Source organism: Pteronotus mesoamericanus, unplaced genomic scaffold, assembly GCF_021234165.1.
Source record: "Pteronotus mesoamericanus isolate MK-2021 breed Mesoamerican mustached bat unplaced genomic scaffold, CSHL_Meso_final scaffold_85, whole genome shotgun sequence".
Classification (NCBI taxonomy): Eukaryota; Metazoa; Chordata; class Mammalia; order Chiroptera; family Mormoopidae; genus Pteronotus; species Pteronotus mesoamericanus.
In genome coordinates, this window is record NW_026555329.1 from 35,610,526 (window position 1) to 35,628,162 (window position 17,637).

The window sequence follows — 17,637 nt, forward strand, 5'->3', positions numbered from 1 at the left end:
GGAGGGGGATATGCAGAAGTATCTATCAAAGGGTACAAAGTTTCAGTAATAAACTCTGGAGGTCTACCGTACAACATAGGACCTATAGTTAACAATACTGTATTATATACTTAAAATTTGCTAAGAGAGATCTTATATTATATGCTATTACCATAATAGAAAAAATCAATATTAAAAAAAGGGAAGGGGCAGAAGAAAACTTTTGGAGGTGACTGATAAATTTATGGCCTTGATTGCAGTCATGGCTTGTTTCATGGGTGTATACTTTTCTGCAAACTCATCAAGCTATGTCAATTATAACAATAAATATTTAAAAAAGCTTCTAAGAGCCTAAGGACAACTTAAGCAGCAAGATTATGAGTTGGTAGTTCACAGAACATCCTATTCTCTTTCTCTCTCTCTCTCTCTCTCTCTCTCTCTCTCTCACACACACACACACACACACACACACACACACACACTCACACTCTTCATAATTCCTTTTTTTCTTCTGGAAGAAGTGTTTGTAACATCATGATTTTATCCTGGAAAGGTTTGAAATTACACGTATCTACAAATTGCATCTAATTCCTGATACACTTTGCTTTTATAGGTTCAACTTTTCTCTGAAAGTTCCCTGGTGAGCCCCAGTATTTGCAGTGGAGATGAACAAATGGGCACAACCAGAGGCTCGGTACCGCTGTGTGAGCTGCAGGGAGGGATGGCCTCAGAGGATTCAGAGAAGAGACCAAGCCAGACAATGAAATTGGAATTCAGCCCTCACCTGCGCTGTGTCCTTTCAATTTTGATATAAGCATGATATATACTTGTAGAACAAGTAGTTTATATCTGGGATTTAAATAGTTACTCTAGTACCATTATCTGTCAATTTTCTTTTCATGGGACTTGGAGCTACATTCAATCTTACATCACTGGTTTAGGGGTCACGAGTCAAAGTGCACAGAAATTTGATTCCAGTAAGAATAACTTGAGACAGTTTATTCTGAGGTACATATTTTATCTCATGCTAGACCTCTGCAATCTTAGTGAAGGAAGACTTACATTAATCAACTAACTCATCAATCTCTTCTGCAATATCACAAGCAACTTCTCTAAGTAGATATTACAGTTGCTAAGAATACCATTTTTGCCAAACAAGCAGTTGGCAGAAAATTTGTTCCTTCAATTGTGTACCACTAACTAAACCTAGAGTAAAAATCAGTATTTTAGGTATTCAAAAAACAATCTGTATTTGTTTTTATTCATATAGAAGCAGTACTTAAATTATTCTCTGACTGTAAGCTCAGTATGTAAATCATTACACAGGAACCACCCCCTACAAATAATTTAGCAAAGTGTTGAACCAGATCTATATAAGTAAATCTTAATAACTTTCTTAAGAGAATAAAACTACTTCATAGTAATGAAAATTTTAAGCTTTTCCTACTTAAAAGGGTGATTTTTATTAAATATATTTTAACTTATACTACTGTGCCACATGATATACTAATAAATGAATTAATGAGAATGACTATTCAACAATGTCAAAATGGTGAACAAGCTATAATAAAATATTATACAGACTTTTAAATGATTTTTTTCAAAGATACTTGAGGATATGGGAAAGTGATCAGAATTTAATTCTAAATAAAAAAATCAGGCTATAAATATGTAAAATTTATGATTATAATTTTGTTAAAAATAAGTTTATATAAAGGCGTAGAAAAAAGAATCTAAGAAAAATACCAAAATACAGATGATGGTCATCCTCTAGGTGATTTTTATTTTTATCCTCATGATTTTTTGTATTTTCTCAATTTCACACTCTGAATATATTAATTTTATAATAAAATATTAATAATTAAGTATTTTAAATTATTAGAATTCCTCAAATTTCAAAAAATTTTTAAGCATAGGTTTCATTCCCCTGGAAGGCTCTTATCAGTCTTATTATTGTAAAATACATCTACTTCTCTATGTAAGAGTCTAGGGTCAAGTTGCATGTGATGCAGTCTCACTGTCTAATCAATCTATGGTGAATATTCTATGCATTTTCATTGTTTGGCTAACATGTGCAGTGCTGGTGAGATGTACAATTAAACATCTCTACTTAACCTGAGGATACTATGGTTTATGGAGTGTAACCATGGATGTGGCATGAGAAAGCCACATACTTAATATAAGACACAATTTTAAACAACAGTGACCAAGAGAGTGTTATGAAATGAAAAGGAAACAAGACATTGAAGATAAGAAGAGCATGAAGAGATCCTTGCTAGTTCACCAGGATCACTGCTCCATGAGAATGAAGAGTAGTAAGCAAGACCTTGGACGCTATCTGGAACAGGAGGTGCCATCACAAATGCATTTGACAGGTACAATAGCTAAACAAAACACCTGTCTTTTGATATTAAAACAAGTGACCAGAAAGTGTTGGCTTTCTACCCAATGTAGAAAATGGAAACAGAAATGGAAAATTTTCTAAGAAATAAAATATTCCTGTTAACAAAATTATAGAATGTTATTTATTAAAAACATAGTTGATGGGTGAGAGAAAGAAAATATTTAGTTATAATGTAAACTAGGTAGGATGAGAAAAACAAAAGGGCGACCCCCTGACTTTCACTGTTCTTATACTGTTTGAGAATCTGTAAAAGGTTTCATATTCCACCCTTTTGAAAAGACCCAAATCCAAAATGCATTTCCACTGGATTTTTATTAGCATTATGAAAAGTTTACCTGCAGTTTTGTCCTCCATAAACATGTCAAAGGCGATTCTCCCAACAGGGCCGGCATCTGCAGGGGAACGCTCATGCTGGGGCACGGGGGCACTGCTGAACGTGTCCAGCATGACTGTCCTCTGGTCGGCAGAGCCTGAGATGAGGACATTGTCGATGGCCCAGTCATTCTGATCGGGGCCGTCATGTCTCGGCTGCCACCAGCGGAAGCGAGTAGCAATCTCTTTAGCATCAGTGGGGAGAAGGATATTCACAAATCTGTGAGAAAATGATGGTGGGGTGGGAAACTTGTCAAATGTTTCATGTAAGTAAAAGATTTATAACCATGTCACATGCTGAGTGAGGAGAGGACATCGACTAAAATAATCTTTAAAAACCACGATGAACTGCCTTGATCATATGAAGTCTCTCAAGTCACTAAACTAGGGAAATACAAAGTGAACCATTCAAGTGTCCTGGGACTACCAACTTACTCAACCGCCCCGGGCAGCGTCAGAGTGACTGCAATTTTCTGCTTGTCTGGGGTCTCTCTAGATCTGCAGGCCTAGAGTATTCAAGTGTGCACTTGGGTAGACATAGCCAATTGACTTTTTTTTGTCACCTTGGTGTTAATTTCATTTGTTTCCTTCTCCTGGCTCCTTGATTTCATTCAACTCCCAGTGAATACCAGTAATTTCCTCAAAATATGCACACTAGATTGTGGCAGGGCACTTGGACTCTCAACCTGACAGTAGTACCAGGTTGTATGTAATTACTTTATCAGTTGCCTGCAGTTTGATATTGACTTTGTCTTTATGTTTTATTTAAAACATTATACTAAGAAATGCTGAGTGAGAGCCATGGGCTAACAAGCCCAGCATGACATCCCTGACTTGGTCGCCAAGGACAGACATGGAAAAGCATGGCTCCACACTCCAGTATGGACCTTAACAGCTAAAAAGAAAGCCTGAAATACCCCTTAATCACAATTATGCATCTAAACCCCAGGAATATGTCAAACCCTTTCAAAATTATACTCACAACCCATAAAATCTGTTGAGAAAAATAATTTCCTGAGGTTTATTCTCCTTTGCATAAAGTTTCACTTTTAATCCATGCTAATTACCTCCCTTTACTTTCAAATGTTACCTCTTAGCATTAATACTCCAGGATGTGGCCAACAAGCCCAAGTTTACCCTGTGAAGAACCCTTAAGCTGAGGGTTTGGATGATGATCTCTTTACTTTTTGTCTTTCATACTGATTGCATTATTTTAGTTTTGTTTACACAGAATCTCCTTGTAGGTTTTAGTGTCCCTTCTTCTTTTCTCTTTTACATCTTTCTTGAGGTATAGTGATCAGAACAGAAGGCGGTATTCCAGATGGGGACCAACCAAGATCTATTCAAAGCTAGGATGCTTTTAGTTGAATTTCCATCCAGCACCTGGATTTTAAATACTTTGTTTGATTATGTCTATCATTTTGTGCAGTTTTTGGGCCATGACAGTTTCATGGATCTTGGTCTTAGGGAAGGAAAATATAGACTGTGAGTCCTAGACTCTAACTGTGTAGTTACTGGCAGTTTGGAGACCATCAGTCTTCAGGCAAATAATATTTTCCAAAGATCATTTCCTCATGCATCTTAATTCTGAAGGTCATCTGTGCCCCTCCCACCTTCTTTTTGTTCTCCATATAAGATCTTTCTATAATTTATCTCCATTGATTTAGCATGTTTAATTAACACTGTAAAGTGTATTAATATCAGAAAATCTATCTGTTCCTGGAGGGATGCACAATCACATTTTTTTACCCAGAGTGATGATCTTTTAATAGCTTTATTTTTCTTTCCTATTTCTAAATTAGTTTCCTTTCTCTGATGAATCCTTGACCACATTTAAAAAACCTTTGGAGTGGAAATTTATCTAAGGCTGATAAAAATTTAAATAAATAAATTATGACTACAATTCCTATCTTGATCAATGTTTCTCCTTTTGAAAACAAAAGTAGATTATATATTTATGCTTTTATTCTACAGAAAGATAACTTCCTTCTCCCTGTATATAATGCTGTTTAAGTGTTCAGGAAATCATACTTGAGATCAGACTTGAGAGTCTTTATCACTTCCTCCATAAAGATTAAGAAAGTGGTTTATTTGGTCGGTCTATTATCTCCTACTAATAGATGAGCAAATTTTTTTTTTTTTTTTTTTTTGCACTATGACGCTGTATACTACTTGGATTCTGTTGGATTGTTTTGTTGGTGTCCAACTTTAATCCAAGTGCAGGATTTAAAACTTTTGCTTGTGGCAGAGATTGCTGGCATTTCTTCGATTGCCATTCTCCCTTTTTCCCTTTATAATAGGAGCCCATCTTTTTAGGCAGACAAACATCACCCAGAATAGAGAGAATGTGTCCAGACTCCCTTGCATCTGGGTGTGTCTCTGTGACAAAGTTGTGGCTACTGGAATGGTAAAGGAAATATGGGCCACTGTCAAGAAGTGTCCTTGAAGGGAGACAGCACACCCTTCTTGCCCCAACCTCCTTTCTGCTGACTGGAATGTGAGGAGCTCGAGTCCCCCTTTTGGAGGTCATGTGTTGAGGGTGGCAGTAGTACAAGGTGGATGGGACCTGGGTCTCTATGCTTGTGGAACCACTGGAGCAGCCCTGGGCCACTTACAGGAGAGGGAAAAAACCCTTTTGTTTATGTTATTTTGGGCTTCCTGTCATTCACAGCTGAACTTATTCTTAACTAATGCATTCAATTTAAATATCATTTACAATATTTTAAAATTGTTTTTATTTTATTTTATTTGTAGCCTGTACCTGGTTTTCAATGCTGAGGGATTATCTTTGTTTTCTCTCCTCCACCTTCTTTCCTGCCCTCGCCCCTGGTCCTTTTCCTTGTTCTTGATTGGGCTGAATTCACCCCTCCTCTCCTCATCTTTCCCTACCTCTCTCTCTGCTCTCCACTCCTCCAACCTTCTCAATTTCTCTTTCTTTCTTGGCTTACTCTCCTTTTCTTTCTTCTCCTCCTACTTTAATAAATATGCTCTTTTCTCTTTTAGCAAACTTCGATTTTCCTAATTAGTCACACTGATTGCTTTCTGCCCTTCAAGAACAAATATTTTTTAAAATGATCCATGCATTGTGTTTATTCAGGGTTTTTAAATAAGGAATTTAAAACTAGACTGTAGGATTCTTACAAGTATTTATTGTGTTTATTTTCTAGCTCTCAATTCTTTAAAATGGAGTGAACACTACATAAATAAATATTTTTTTTCTGTTTCCATTTTCCCAAAATGTTGTTCAACTTATTTATCACAGTCTCATGAATTTATGTGGGTTTTTGCACTGGATCTATTCATTACTGGCATTGTGATAGTGTATGTTACCTTATTCTGAATTTGAAAACGAGTTGGTCTTAAAAACCCAAAGCAGCTGTTTATCCATCTCAAAAACCTTATCTTCATGTCAGTCTTGGAGGCATCTTCTACTGATGAGTAAGGTTGAGGTCCTCTTTGGTCCCTGTGATTGATTTACTGGCAGGTCTGACCCAGAATCTTTGCTAATCATACTAGTCATTAGAGATAAAATGGAATACAAACCCAGGTTTACTATACTGGTCATAGAAAATTTCCATTAGCAGGTTCCAGGTTATGCCTCCGTTGACAGAATATTCTAAGAGAACACCCTGGTTACGGTTGTTCGGTGTAATCAGGCATCCATACATGAAGTAAAATTGGATAAACTCAGCATTAGTCAGGTTTAGATCCACGGTGACTAACAGTCGACTGCAACCCTGAAGAAAGCAGAATGCAACAGACAGTGGTTAGGAACTGTGATTGCAGGTTACGGGTTTTCTCTGGCTTCCATCCTTTTTTTCCCTTTGTAATACAAGTCACACAGTAATTAATTCTTATCATCTCTCCTGTTACACTTGCTCCTAGCATGGCCTCTAGCACAGAATAGGTACTCAGCAAATATTGGTTGAATTTTGAAATTTCAGTATTAAGACTTACTTACAAAGGGCAATGTATCTTATTCAAGGAGATGTTCTTCTATTTTCTTACAAGCAAGATGAAAGCTGGAATTAAAGTAACTATTCTATGTTTTTACTAAACTATTCCCAGTTATTCATAGGCATTTATTATAATTAGTGATAACAGTTATAATGTTTTTTATTTAAGCTTTTATAGTTGATTTTAATGTCACTTGTATTAATTTATTAATGTAGGTAGGTAGAGATTTCTTGGTTGAACATATGAGGAAAACTATGCCTCTTTAGAGTTCCACCTAAGCTAGGCGGAGTATTGTGAACTCTGTACTTGTAGTCAGTGTTGTTGATTACAAAAATCTTACTTGCTATATGTTCTCTTGTTGCTCTTGGGTCAAAAAACACTTAATATAAATAATACACTTCATTGGCACAAATGCAAATGCAAAGGTAGGACATAATAGGGTGATAAAGAGCTGACAGTGAATTTATAATTTTTTAAAATTAAATTGCCTATGAAGGGAATTTAATTATGGTATTGGAGAAATACTATTTTTAAACTAGTCATCTTTGGCAGAGGTGTCAAATGAGTATACATTTCGAAAAAGTTTTCTAACATTGCTGCTGTCACTCACAAAGTAATTTGCTATAAAAATAAGTATCTAGTAATTACTGACAATTATTCTTTCTTGGATAATTTACAGAAAGGATTACTTGTTATTAATAAATTCAGGGAACAGTGAAGTTCATTTTTCAGATTTTGGTTCTGTAAATACAAAATCTGTTGCAAGCTCAAGAGTTCTCAGTTACAGCATCATCAAGATGGAAGACCCTTACTCACTGTGCAGGCACTCTCTCCCAGGATGGAAATTTATTTATGTCCTAAAAATGTATACTTAAATCTACCTCATGTGGGCACTACCCTGCATAATTAAATTGTCTCAACGGATTTGTGACAGGAAAATGATGGAATAATTAGTGTTTTCTGATACATGTAAAGTTGTAAGTTCAGATCTGGGTTGTATGTTTAGAATGTATAACTCTGCATTTTGATCTGCCAATTAAACTTCAAAAAAAAAACCCCTCAACCATTTGGGGGAAACTCAGAGGATGCAGAAATGAATAACTAAGAGCCAAACACTCACCCCGCTGAAATGGAGAGCCATTCCTGAAGCCACAGCTCCACACACAGTACTTAATTTTCCTCCATTCACAGTAAGCCAGTTCTGGCTGGATGGAGCACGATTGAAGTTGTCTTTGAGCTGAGTTGGAAGGGAGGTCTCAGGCTCATCACAGTACAGGCCACCCCACTGCTCATCACAGCTGGGTGTGGAGAAAGAGAAAGGAAAAGTCAACATCAAACAAAGCCCCCCCACGTGTGTTCTCAAATCAGTGAAGCCCATTCTTTTCTTAGTCTCTGATGATGAAAGGTGACTTATCTACACAGAGCTTGCCAGAATTCATCTGCTCTCCTTAAGAGTGCTTTAGGTTAAAAATAAAGTATGAACTAAATGCCTCTGGGTTTTCCAAAAGTAGTGGCATGGGCTTACAGGGGGAGAGAAGGAAGCAACTTCAAGAAATGTACTGAAGCCCTGTCTCTATGTGGCACAGCTCTGGATGGGTGATAAATAATTGCAGCTGCCAAACTAAGCTGGTAGGCCCTAATAACTTATGAGATTGGTCTTTTTAATAGAGCTTTTGGGCCAATTGGGAGTCCAAGAAGCCACATTCCAAACAGCAGAAGGTACTTTGGGTAGCATCTGTCATCTCCATCTGAAGGACTGACTTCTTTGTTGGATGTGGGAACAAATATAAACACAGTACTGGGTGGCTCTGTAGTCTCAGTTATCATTCTGGATATGGGCTAGGGCGACTGCACAAAAGAAGGACTTCCCAGGTGTGTAAAGATTAGTGAAGGAGGAGCTAGGAATTCTCTCTCAGCATCTTCATTCAAATGACCTCAATGAACAGCATAATCTTTGAAAATAAAGCACAGAGGCATGTAGTACATAACACATACACACACACACACACACACACACAGTGACACACACACCTTATTTAGATCCTTCCAAAGATGCCAAGGATCTCTAAAAGTAAAATACTAGGCTTCTTTATTAAATATGCCTGGTAAATTGATCAAGCATTTATATACTTTCTTATGCAAACAACACGGCAGTATCAATTAAACCACAAGAAATGCATATAATTACATATGAGTATATTCAGACCTATGTGAGGAAAATACTAATGTATTATTTTTGGTCAGAATATACTGCACTCCCGAACCTCTCTCTTCTGATGTCCTTTTCAGGGCTCTGTTGTATTGCAGAAACACAGAAGGAAATAAAATACAGTCAATTACAATTCAGCCTTCTCCTGACAAGACAGCCATTGTTCAGTTTCTAATCTCCAAGCAACAATGAAGATATAATCGCCATAAACTTCATAGTAAGCTCAGTATCAGATTTTAGGAAAAATGTATAACCTAAGGTAGCTTGGGAGTGATTAATAAACCAGTTTCAGAAAAATCTCCTGGCTGGAATGTGAGTCAGGAACTTTCTGCAGAAGGAAGAAAACAAGTCTACTCACACACAGTTCCCCTGCATGCACCTTCCATGGCCACTGCACATGTCTACACAGCCATCCCCGATATAGACATTATCTATTGCCCATGTCTGCTGCTTGTCAAAAGGAGCTGGTTGATGCCAACGGAAACGAGTGGCTTGGGACCTTGGAAGAAAAAGAGAATTACTATAAAGGATGTGGTGAAAAAGATGTGTTCTGGTACATTTGAACAAGTGCATGGAGGACTGTTAAAACAAATGCTTGGACATCCCCATTTGTGTTCTGAAGAGAGTGCATTATTGCAATATTTGCTGCAAAACTTTGATTAATAAAACCAAACCAAACTGAACTGCAGTAGCCTGAGAATATATTTTAGGCCAATGATCTTTGTGAGCCTTGTAAAAACAGACTGAAACAGAAACTAAAACTAGTCCTAACACCAGTAGCCTCAGGATAAGAGTGAGCCCTAAATTTGGCATGGGAACCGCTCTGGAGTGACTCAGCCTGCTGCTAACTTAACATTTGCAAATTAGGAGAAGATGCTGGTCCTGGAGCAGGCATAGCCCCCCTGCATTTGATTTGGAATGAAGACAGAGGTTGGATTTCAACTCCTACTTGTTCCCTAAGGCCGGACACTTTTGTGCAATGGGCATGCTGGTCTACCTCCCAAGACATTTGTGAAGCCTTTTCACAATGAAAGTCTTAAGGAACAGTAGGAGTGTAAATCAGAGGAATCAGTGAAACCCTAGATAATTGGACAGATAGAAGAGAGAGGGTTAAAAATAAGACTTATTTTATATAGACTTAAATGCAATATAAATAAAACCAGAACAGACACTCACTCATTCCAGGAGCAGAAATGTATTTGCTCAGTTGTACAGTTACAGGGAGTGTCTAATTCAGAAACACAAATAAACTTACGTTTTCAGAGACACTAGATGGCAGTAAAATCCAAAAAATGCCTGCGGCTCAAGTGAGTTGGAACATTCAAGACCCAGAGAGGAAATAATCAGCCAGAACTAGTTTTGTTTTATGGACTCATATGTGTTTGTTATTAACAGGTTGTTAAATACTTGACTGAGATATATGTATGTTTTAGGCAGGACAAAAGACTACACAACAGCAAGGTTTTCATACTTTCTAACTATAAATACTTCTATTAAGTCTAGAAAATAGAAAAGAAACAGATCAGAATTAAAATCTTCACACTGAAAATAAATAGTTCAGTTAGATATGCTAGCACTAACAGATTTATCCACAATCCTTCTTGCTCACCAGCCCTTGCATTACTCCCAGTAGAGAAATGTCTACCTATTTCCCTCCTGTCACACCCTACGGCATTTAAGTTCAACCCCAAACTCCTTCTGGCCTGCGAGGCTCAGCATGAGGCAGGCCTTCTGCTCTAGTCCCTCATCCTGGCTGTTCACTTCTGGAGCACTGCCGCTTCTCTCTGTCCCCAAAGCTCACAAATCTTCCACCTTCTGCCTGCATAGTTTTCCTCTCTTGGCCTGATTAATCCCGTGTGTCCTTTAGGTCTGAGAGAAAATGCAAGGCACTCATAGAGACATTTTCTTTCTGATCCCTTTCAAAATTACATTTATTCCATAGCAAACTATTCTTTTCTTTGTATAGTATTGAGCACAGTTGTAGTCATATATTTATTTGCATTTGCATTTCTTAAATGTCTGTCTGGTCCTTAGAACAGTAAGTTTTAAGGGAGTGGTTAACAACTGTTTTGTTCTCCTTGATACCCTCAGTGCACAGGGCCCAGCAGTTAGTAGGTGCTCTGTAGGTGCAGGAGCTGGTCTCTAGGGGCTACGGTTCTCACAGGAAATCACGTGACGAAGGCCCCTGGAGTTGTGTGATTCAGTGGCTCTGCTGATGACTTAATTTTTAGTGACTAAGGTTATTAATAGCTATGCCTGTTTATGTTCAGCAACGTCTTACAAATAACATAGTGGACTATCATACTTCCATAGTACATCATCACTTGAATTCTGATAACAAGTCAAAACATATGTCTATTCTGTCTTTCTTTAGACCATAAGCTTCTGAAGGGCAGGGAATATCTCTGTATTCCTTTGGGGAATACTGTTTTGTATCTTCAGGGCTTATAGATAGCAGGGAGTAATAAAATTTCCTTGATCCTCTAATGTTTTATACATGCTCCATCAAAGCCATATCACCCTGTATGAAAAGCATCTATTTATGTGTCATTTCCTCTGTTAGATTATTCTTCTTATTTATCACTTTATTGTTGGCGACTCCTATAGATTGTGCTTCATAAACATTTACTGAAAGAATATTAATTTAACAGTAACAAAGATGGCCAGGAAGAATAAAATAAGTGATGTCTTGTAGGTGGATGGGCAAGGGCTGGGGGTCACTATCGAGGGAGCAGTGATTTGATGTTAAAGGGGAGGGAGTACTTTTTTGTCATTGGGAGGTGACAAGGGTTGCCAAGCAGGTGGTGGCTTTCTAATCGTTGGTTGTGTTTAATCACCACTGGGCAGCTGCTTAACAAAGAGACTGTACAGAAGATTTAAAAGCCAGATGCATTGTTGGGGTTGACAGATTTATGGACACTTCTAGTCATGACATTCTGAAGCAAGGGTTCTGACCTGTACTCTGGTACTAGTAAATTCTATGTCCATGGTGAGTAACTTAACATATATAATGAGAGTGTTAAATTAGATGATTTTTAAGTCCCCATCTCAAATGTGATGATTTTATATCCTTGGGAATAACTACACCTGGTAGTTATGTAACCATAAAACAGGAGTACGTATGCTACCAAATATTATTACATAGGAAAAGAAAATATTTTCACTAAGAGAATGAATTGGAGTAGAAATTAAAAATGAATGTCTGGGAGTGCATTTTCCCTTTCCACTGAAGACCGTGTCTCCTTCCCTGGCTGAGCTGAAACACCGAAGATGCGCCGGCAGAGCACAGAGGGCACACCGCTGAGGAATAGAGCAGAGCTGTCTGGCTGCAGAGGGGCCTAGCCCCAGGGCTACCTCTCAGCTGTGCTGTATCACAATTGAGCTGTTCTCCAGCCCTGCAGCTGTGAAAAAGGAAAGGAAGTTTGGAGGCTGAAATGCCAGGACATCTTATTCCCAGCCCTGTCACAACTTCACCGTGTAAAGGAGCCAAATCACTTATGTTTATGTGCTGACACTTCCCCATCCGTAAACCTAGGAAAATGCTATTTCCCACCTCACAAGGGTGTTGTGGTAATTAATTAGCTCATGTTTTCCATGACCTACGAGTATCTGAAGTCCCTTGGCAGGCGTCATCATTTATCCCGAGGCTTCCTTATAATGACGGCCACCACCAGCTGCTGCTTCTTGGAGTTGGGAGGAAAATGGTCTTGGAACAGATTTTTCCTCTTTTCCATATCCTTGAAATGTCTCCTCTTGCTTCTTTTCTGAATTTATATAATTTCCTCGCCATCTATAGCATGTAGCAAGTGCCCCTAAGTGGTGTTTTATAAATAAACACCCATTGGTAAGCAGTTAAAAAATGTCCCTGGAAACACTGTGGTTTCTACCACTGCCCTCCCTGGGAAACTTTCTTTTCCCCAGACCTTTCTTCTGAACCTTTTAAGGTTTTGAAACACATTCACTTTAGAGAGTCTGAATCTATCTAAGAAGTTCTTACCACCACCATCACCGTCATCATCATCATCATCATCATCATCAGGAGAAAAGTCCTTGATAGAGAGCCATACATATATTTTTTAACCTTCCCACTATTTCCTGATGTTTCCTTTATTCTCAAAGAGATATGTAAAATACTTAGAAAACCAAGTCCAACGTTCCCCCTCTACCAAAGAAGAGGTTGAGGCCACTGCCCTCAGTCACACTGATTCACTCACAAAACTGAGACAAGGCAAGGATTTCTTGGTTCATTGTTACTTTGTATTCCCATTCAGTAAATCCCTCCAAGCTCTATCTCAATCTCTACAGAATAATCCTTCACCTACCACAACCCCTGGGTGTGAGGAGTTGTTTAGCTATAGAAGGCTGTGTACGCTGATGCTGTGTGGACACACATGTCTGTCTACCTTGACTTCTGCAAGTCAATGTCATGGCTGAAGCCTGTGACCCTCTGTTTTTGAGTTACAGGCTCTGCAATGTCTGCTCCATTTCAAAATGTGTCCTATATTTGCCTTATCCAAGATACTGCTTTTATATTTGGCATAAAATATACTCAATTATCCTATTTCTTTGTGTTAGAGAAAAGTGGAGAATATTCCAAAGAAGATACATAAATGAGCGATAAATGCATGAAAAGATGTTCAACATCATTAGCCATTAGAGAAATTGAAATCAAAACCACACGAGACACAACTGCATACCCTCTAGGAGGGTTATGATAAAAAAATAGCAGTAACAAGTGCTGGCAATGATGTGGAAAAAGGTGAACCTAAATACATTCTTGGTGGGCATGTAAAATGGCGTAGCTGTTGTCAGTTTCTCAAAACATTGAACAGAGGGCTACCACCACATGACTCAGGAATTCTACTCACAGGCATGTACCTGTGAAAAAGCATAGCTCAGATCAATTGAACAGAGGGTCACAGCCCATGACTTATAGACAAGATCTAGAGAAAAAGCAGGCTCTGGAAAGGAAGTATGAACTTTGGTACCAGGAGTGTGAAAGAACTAATTATGGTGAAAGGTTCTGCCAGGGTGGGATGCCTGACAAAGGACAGAGTCTCTGCTGTGAGGGAGACCTTTATGAAGACAACACTGAGCTATGAACAGAGGAAGGAAGCCACACTTTGGGGTGAGGATGACTTTTAGAAATGGTTTTGTACAATTGATTCACTTCACAGGTATTGAGAATGCCAATCAAGTAAGGGGGTGTCTACAGTTGTTTACTTTAGAACTGAATCCAGACCCCACTCCTGACTTAGCATACTATTGCTGTAGCTGATGTGTTACTGAGAAACCTGGTTGTCCTGGATGGAGGCACAGGCTGGAAGACCACAGAGCTGGCAGCAGGCAGGGAGCACTTAATTTAGGCATTTGAGATCTTTGGGTAGAAAATTATCTTGGTGATTATAATTAACACTAGGAATTTATAGGAGGCTAAATGACTGTAGCATTTTTAGATAACATTGATCTGACCATGAAAGAATGTATATTGCCATTTAATTTTCCTTTCTCCTAAACGTCTTATTAAATACACTGAGGTCTGAAAACTGTCATGAGAGGAGAAAGTGTTTGGACTACAGGTTATGACCCCAAATGTGGTAAAGGTCAGGTACGCTAATGAGGTGACCTAGGTCCTTCATGGTATCTCTCTGGAACCGGGGTGGAAAGCACATTAGAGTTGGCACTGGAAGAACGTAAAGGAGCTGCCCCACATGGCCTTTCTTTTTCCTTGACAGAGAACCAACGGGAACTTTGCTGTAATCCTGGTTCGGCCACTGTTTGTGTGTCTGTGGGGAAAATCACATAACTTTCCTGTGTTTTATTCCTCATCTTAAAAGGTAGGCAGGGGGATCTCCAGGTTAAATGAGACTTAAGAGACATATCAAGCAATTATATTGATTTGTAACCTAATTTGAAAAAAACTTTAACACATTTTATGAGACATACAGGGACATTTGATTATTGAATGCTGAGCATGTACTGAATAAAAATTATTAACTTTTAGGTGTGATATTGATATCACAGTTATGTTTTTTAAAAATTCATTTTTAGAGATATTCTAAAATATTTACAGCTGAAATAATATGTCTGGTATTTGCTTCAAAATGGGGGTCAGAGTGAGTGGTTCTATTAATGAAACAAGGTTGGTCTTGAATTGATAATTGTTGAAACTGCATGATGCTTAAATGAAAGTATAGTTTACTATTCTCTTTAATTTTGTACTGTTTGTATTTTGTAATTTTTGTAAATTTTGTAATTTTGTATTGTAATGTTTAGGTGTAAAATAGATAAATATGAGCCAAAATAATTTGTGGTCACTTCATACTCACTGTAAAATTTAGATTTGAGGATTATAATAAAAGAGAATGGCTATCTTTTTTTTTTTTTTGTAAGATAAGATTTTATTATTTTTGCTGGTAATTATAATCAGTAATGATAATTAAAACTACAGTGTTCTGAGTAAGCCCACTGAGGTATCAAATACACTGGCCCATCTTTTAAATAAAGGGAATTACTTGTAACTTACTTTACAAGTAAGTTACTTTATTGTTAAAACAATCTTAAGAATTCTTAAGAATCTATACATATAAATATGTCCCAAGTACAGCAAATCTCAAATTCTCTGATAAAACTTTGGCAACAAGGTTGACAACTGATAAAGCTTAGAGGGAATACAGAATTTCTGGAAATAGTTTTAGTCTCTGTTGTAGTGGAAATGGAAATAGGTTTAATTTGTTTTAATATAATTCCAAAATAATATTAATATATTCAGTATGTGAAAATCAATGGTACTCATGGTTTACACCAGATAAAATTATTTTATGTTCTGTAATCTTAAATGACCAGAAGAAATTTGGTAAAGTTACAGTAGCAATGCTCAAAGTATCAAAATAATGCATGAAAAGATGGATAGGTAAGAGAATTCCAAGGCTTCCTTGACTTGATTGAAAAATTTTAACAAGATGTTCAGTAATGTGAACGCTTGCCAAAAGTCTTTCAAAAGATATTCTTAAGTTAAACATAACAATGGAGAGAAAAAAAATACCAGGACCGTTTAAAGAATTTCTCCTTCAAAAAATAAACTTGTAATTCTCTTGAATATTTCTCCATGATGAGCTCAGAAAACACTGTGCTTAAATATTTGGTTTTCTTTGAATAAGACCTTTTCTTTGTCTGTAGTTATAGTAGATGGAAATACCATTGAAAAATATCCCCTCCCCCGCCCCCTGCCATTTGTTTATCTGCAAAACGCTGTAGAGCTTCCTTCATCCCCATCTCACCACCCCAGTTGCTCCACAATCTTCTTGCCCTTTCATGTGCTTATCACTTTCCCTTGGACTTCCTGCAAACATTAAGTATGTTCCATGCTGTGGTTAAAACCACCTGGCTTTCAAAGTGTTGTAGTTAATCTTTAAAGACTCTGGCATCAGCTAGGTCATTAGGGATAGTAGAAGGGAATGGATCATGTTAAAACTGCGACTTAAAATAGCCAAGTCACACCTGAGCCTTCCAGTGGCAGCTCCCCCCTCTACCTTTCTGGGTGGATTTGAGTTACCTGCCCTTCCATTGACTCACCCTGGTTCTCAGGTGACATTTCAAGGACCCGTGCCACTTGAGCCACCTGTTATTTTTAGTCTGGGGTTAGTAAAGAAAAGTAGGCAGGTTCAGATTAAGGGCTATGAAATTGATTTTTGGCATCTTTCTATCTTCTTTTTCAGCCTCTCGCAAGAGCTCTTAGCCTTCTCCCTTCCTATGTCTCCTGTGACCATATCTCTAGGCAAGCAAGAAATATTTATAGTACTAATATAGTGGTGAAGTCCATGGCCTCTGGGGCCAGACAAGCTGTATATATTTTCAGTGCTTTACTGAAACTGTTCTTTTGAAGGTCACCGACTATTTCCTTAAAAATTCTAGTAAATTTATTGTGGACCATTTTTCTTCATAATTCTCTATACAGCATTTGTCACCAATGAACACCTCTTTCTGTTTGTCAGTTTCTTCTCATTTGACTTTCGGATATCTCGTTATTCTGACTTCTTCTACCTCTCTGACAACATCCTCTCAATTTCTTCAATAGTCATTTCCAATCATTCTATTAAATTGAGGGATCCTTTCTTTCTTTTTTTTTAAATGCTCTCCTATGGAGAGCTGATGCTATTTTATAGCATTGCATATCATCTCTATGCTCACGCCTCCAAAATTTACCTTTCTTTGTTTCCAATTTTCATATGTCTGTCAAATGGATATTTGCATTTGTAATTCCAGCTATGGTATTCAATTCAGCATCTGTTGATTGAATTTGCCATATTGTCCCTCCTGGAATCAACTTTAACTCTCATCCCACTTCTTACCATTCTCTCAGGTTTCAAACTGTAGAGTCATCTCTTCATGTGTGCAATAGAGAGGAAACTGTTACTGAGTTTAACCATTCTTTCTTTGAAATGTCCTGTAATATCCGCCTCATCCCCTCCATGTGGGCTGCAGCACAGACCCTTGCTATTTCATGTATAGTCATTATCACAGTGCTTTGCCACTTTCCTCTTACTTGAGTCTCTGTTCTCTCAACTTTTTTCCTTGGAAGAATATTCTTAGCTGAAAAATCCACCATAGTTCATTTTTCCTGCAAGTCTAAGCTCCTGTGACTTGCTTCAAACTTGCTATAAGTTAACCCAACTCCACTAACAACTTGCCACAGCTTCCAGATATGAGCCCTCTG

The 17,637-nt window shown here is 37.8% G+C and overlaps 1 protein-coding gene across 2 annotated transcripts in view; it reads right to left on the reverse strand.

Annotated features, from left to right (window-relative positions):
• The window catches only part of RELN (reelin), a 558,168-nt gene that overhangs the window by 32,651 nt on the left and 507,880 nt on the right, over positions 1–17,637 (reverse strand). For both annotated transcript variants that reach the window (XM_054564075.1, XM_054564074.1), the window contains exons 47-50: positions 9,280–9,420; positions 7,833–8,010; positions 6,299–6,492; positions 2,719–2,975 (exon numbers count right to left, since the gene is read on the reverse strand). In XM_054564075.1, the coding sequence (XP_054420050.1) occupies positions 2,719–2,975; positions 6,299–6,492; positions 7,833–8,010; positions 9,280–9,420 (770 nt within the window). The remainder of the gene's footprint in view (positions 1–2,718; positions 2,976–6,298; positions 6,493–7,832; positions 8,011–9,279; positions 9,421–17,637) is intronic.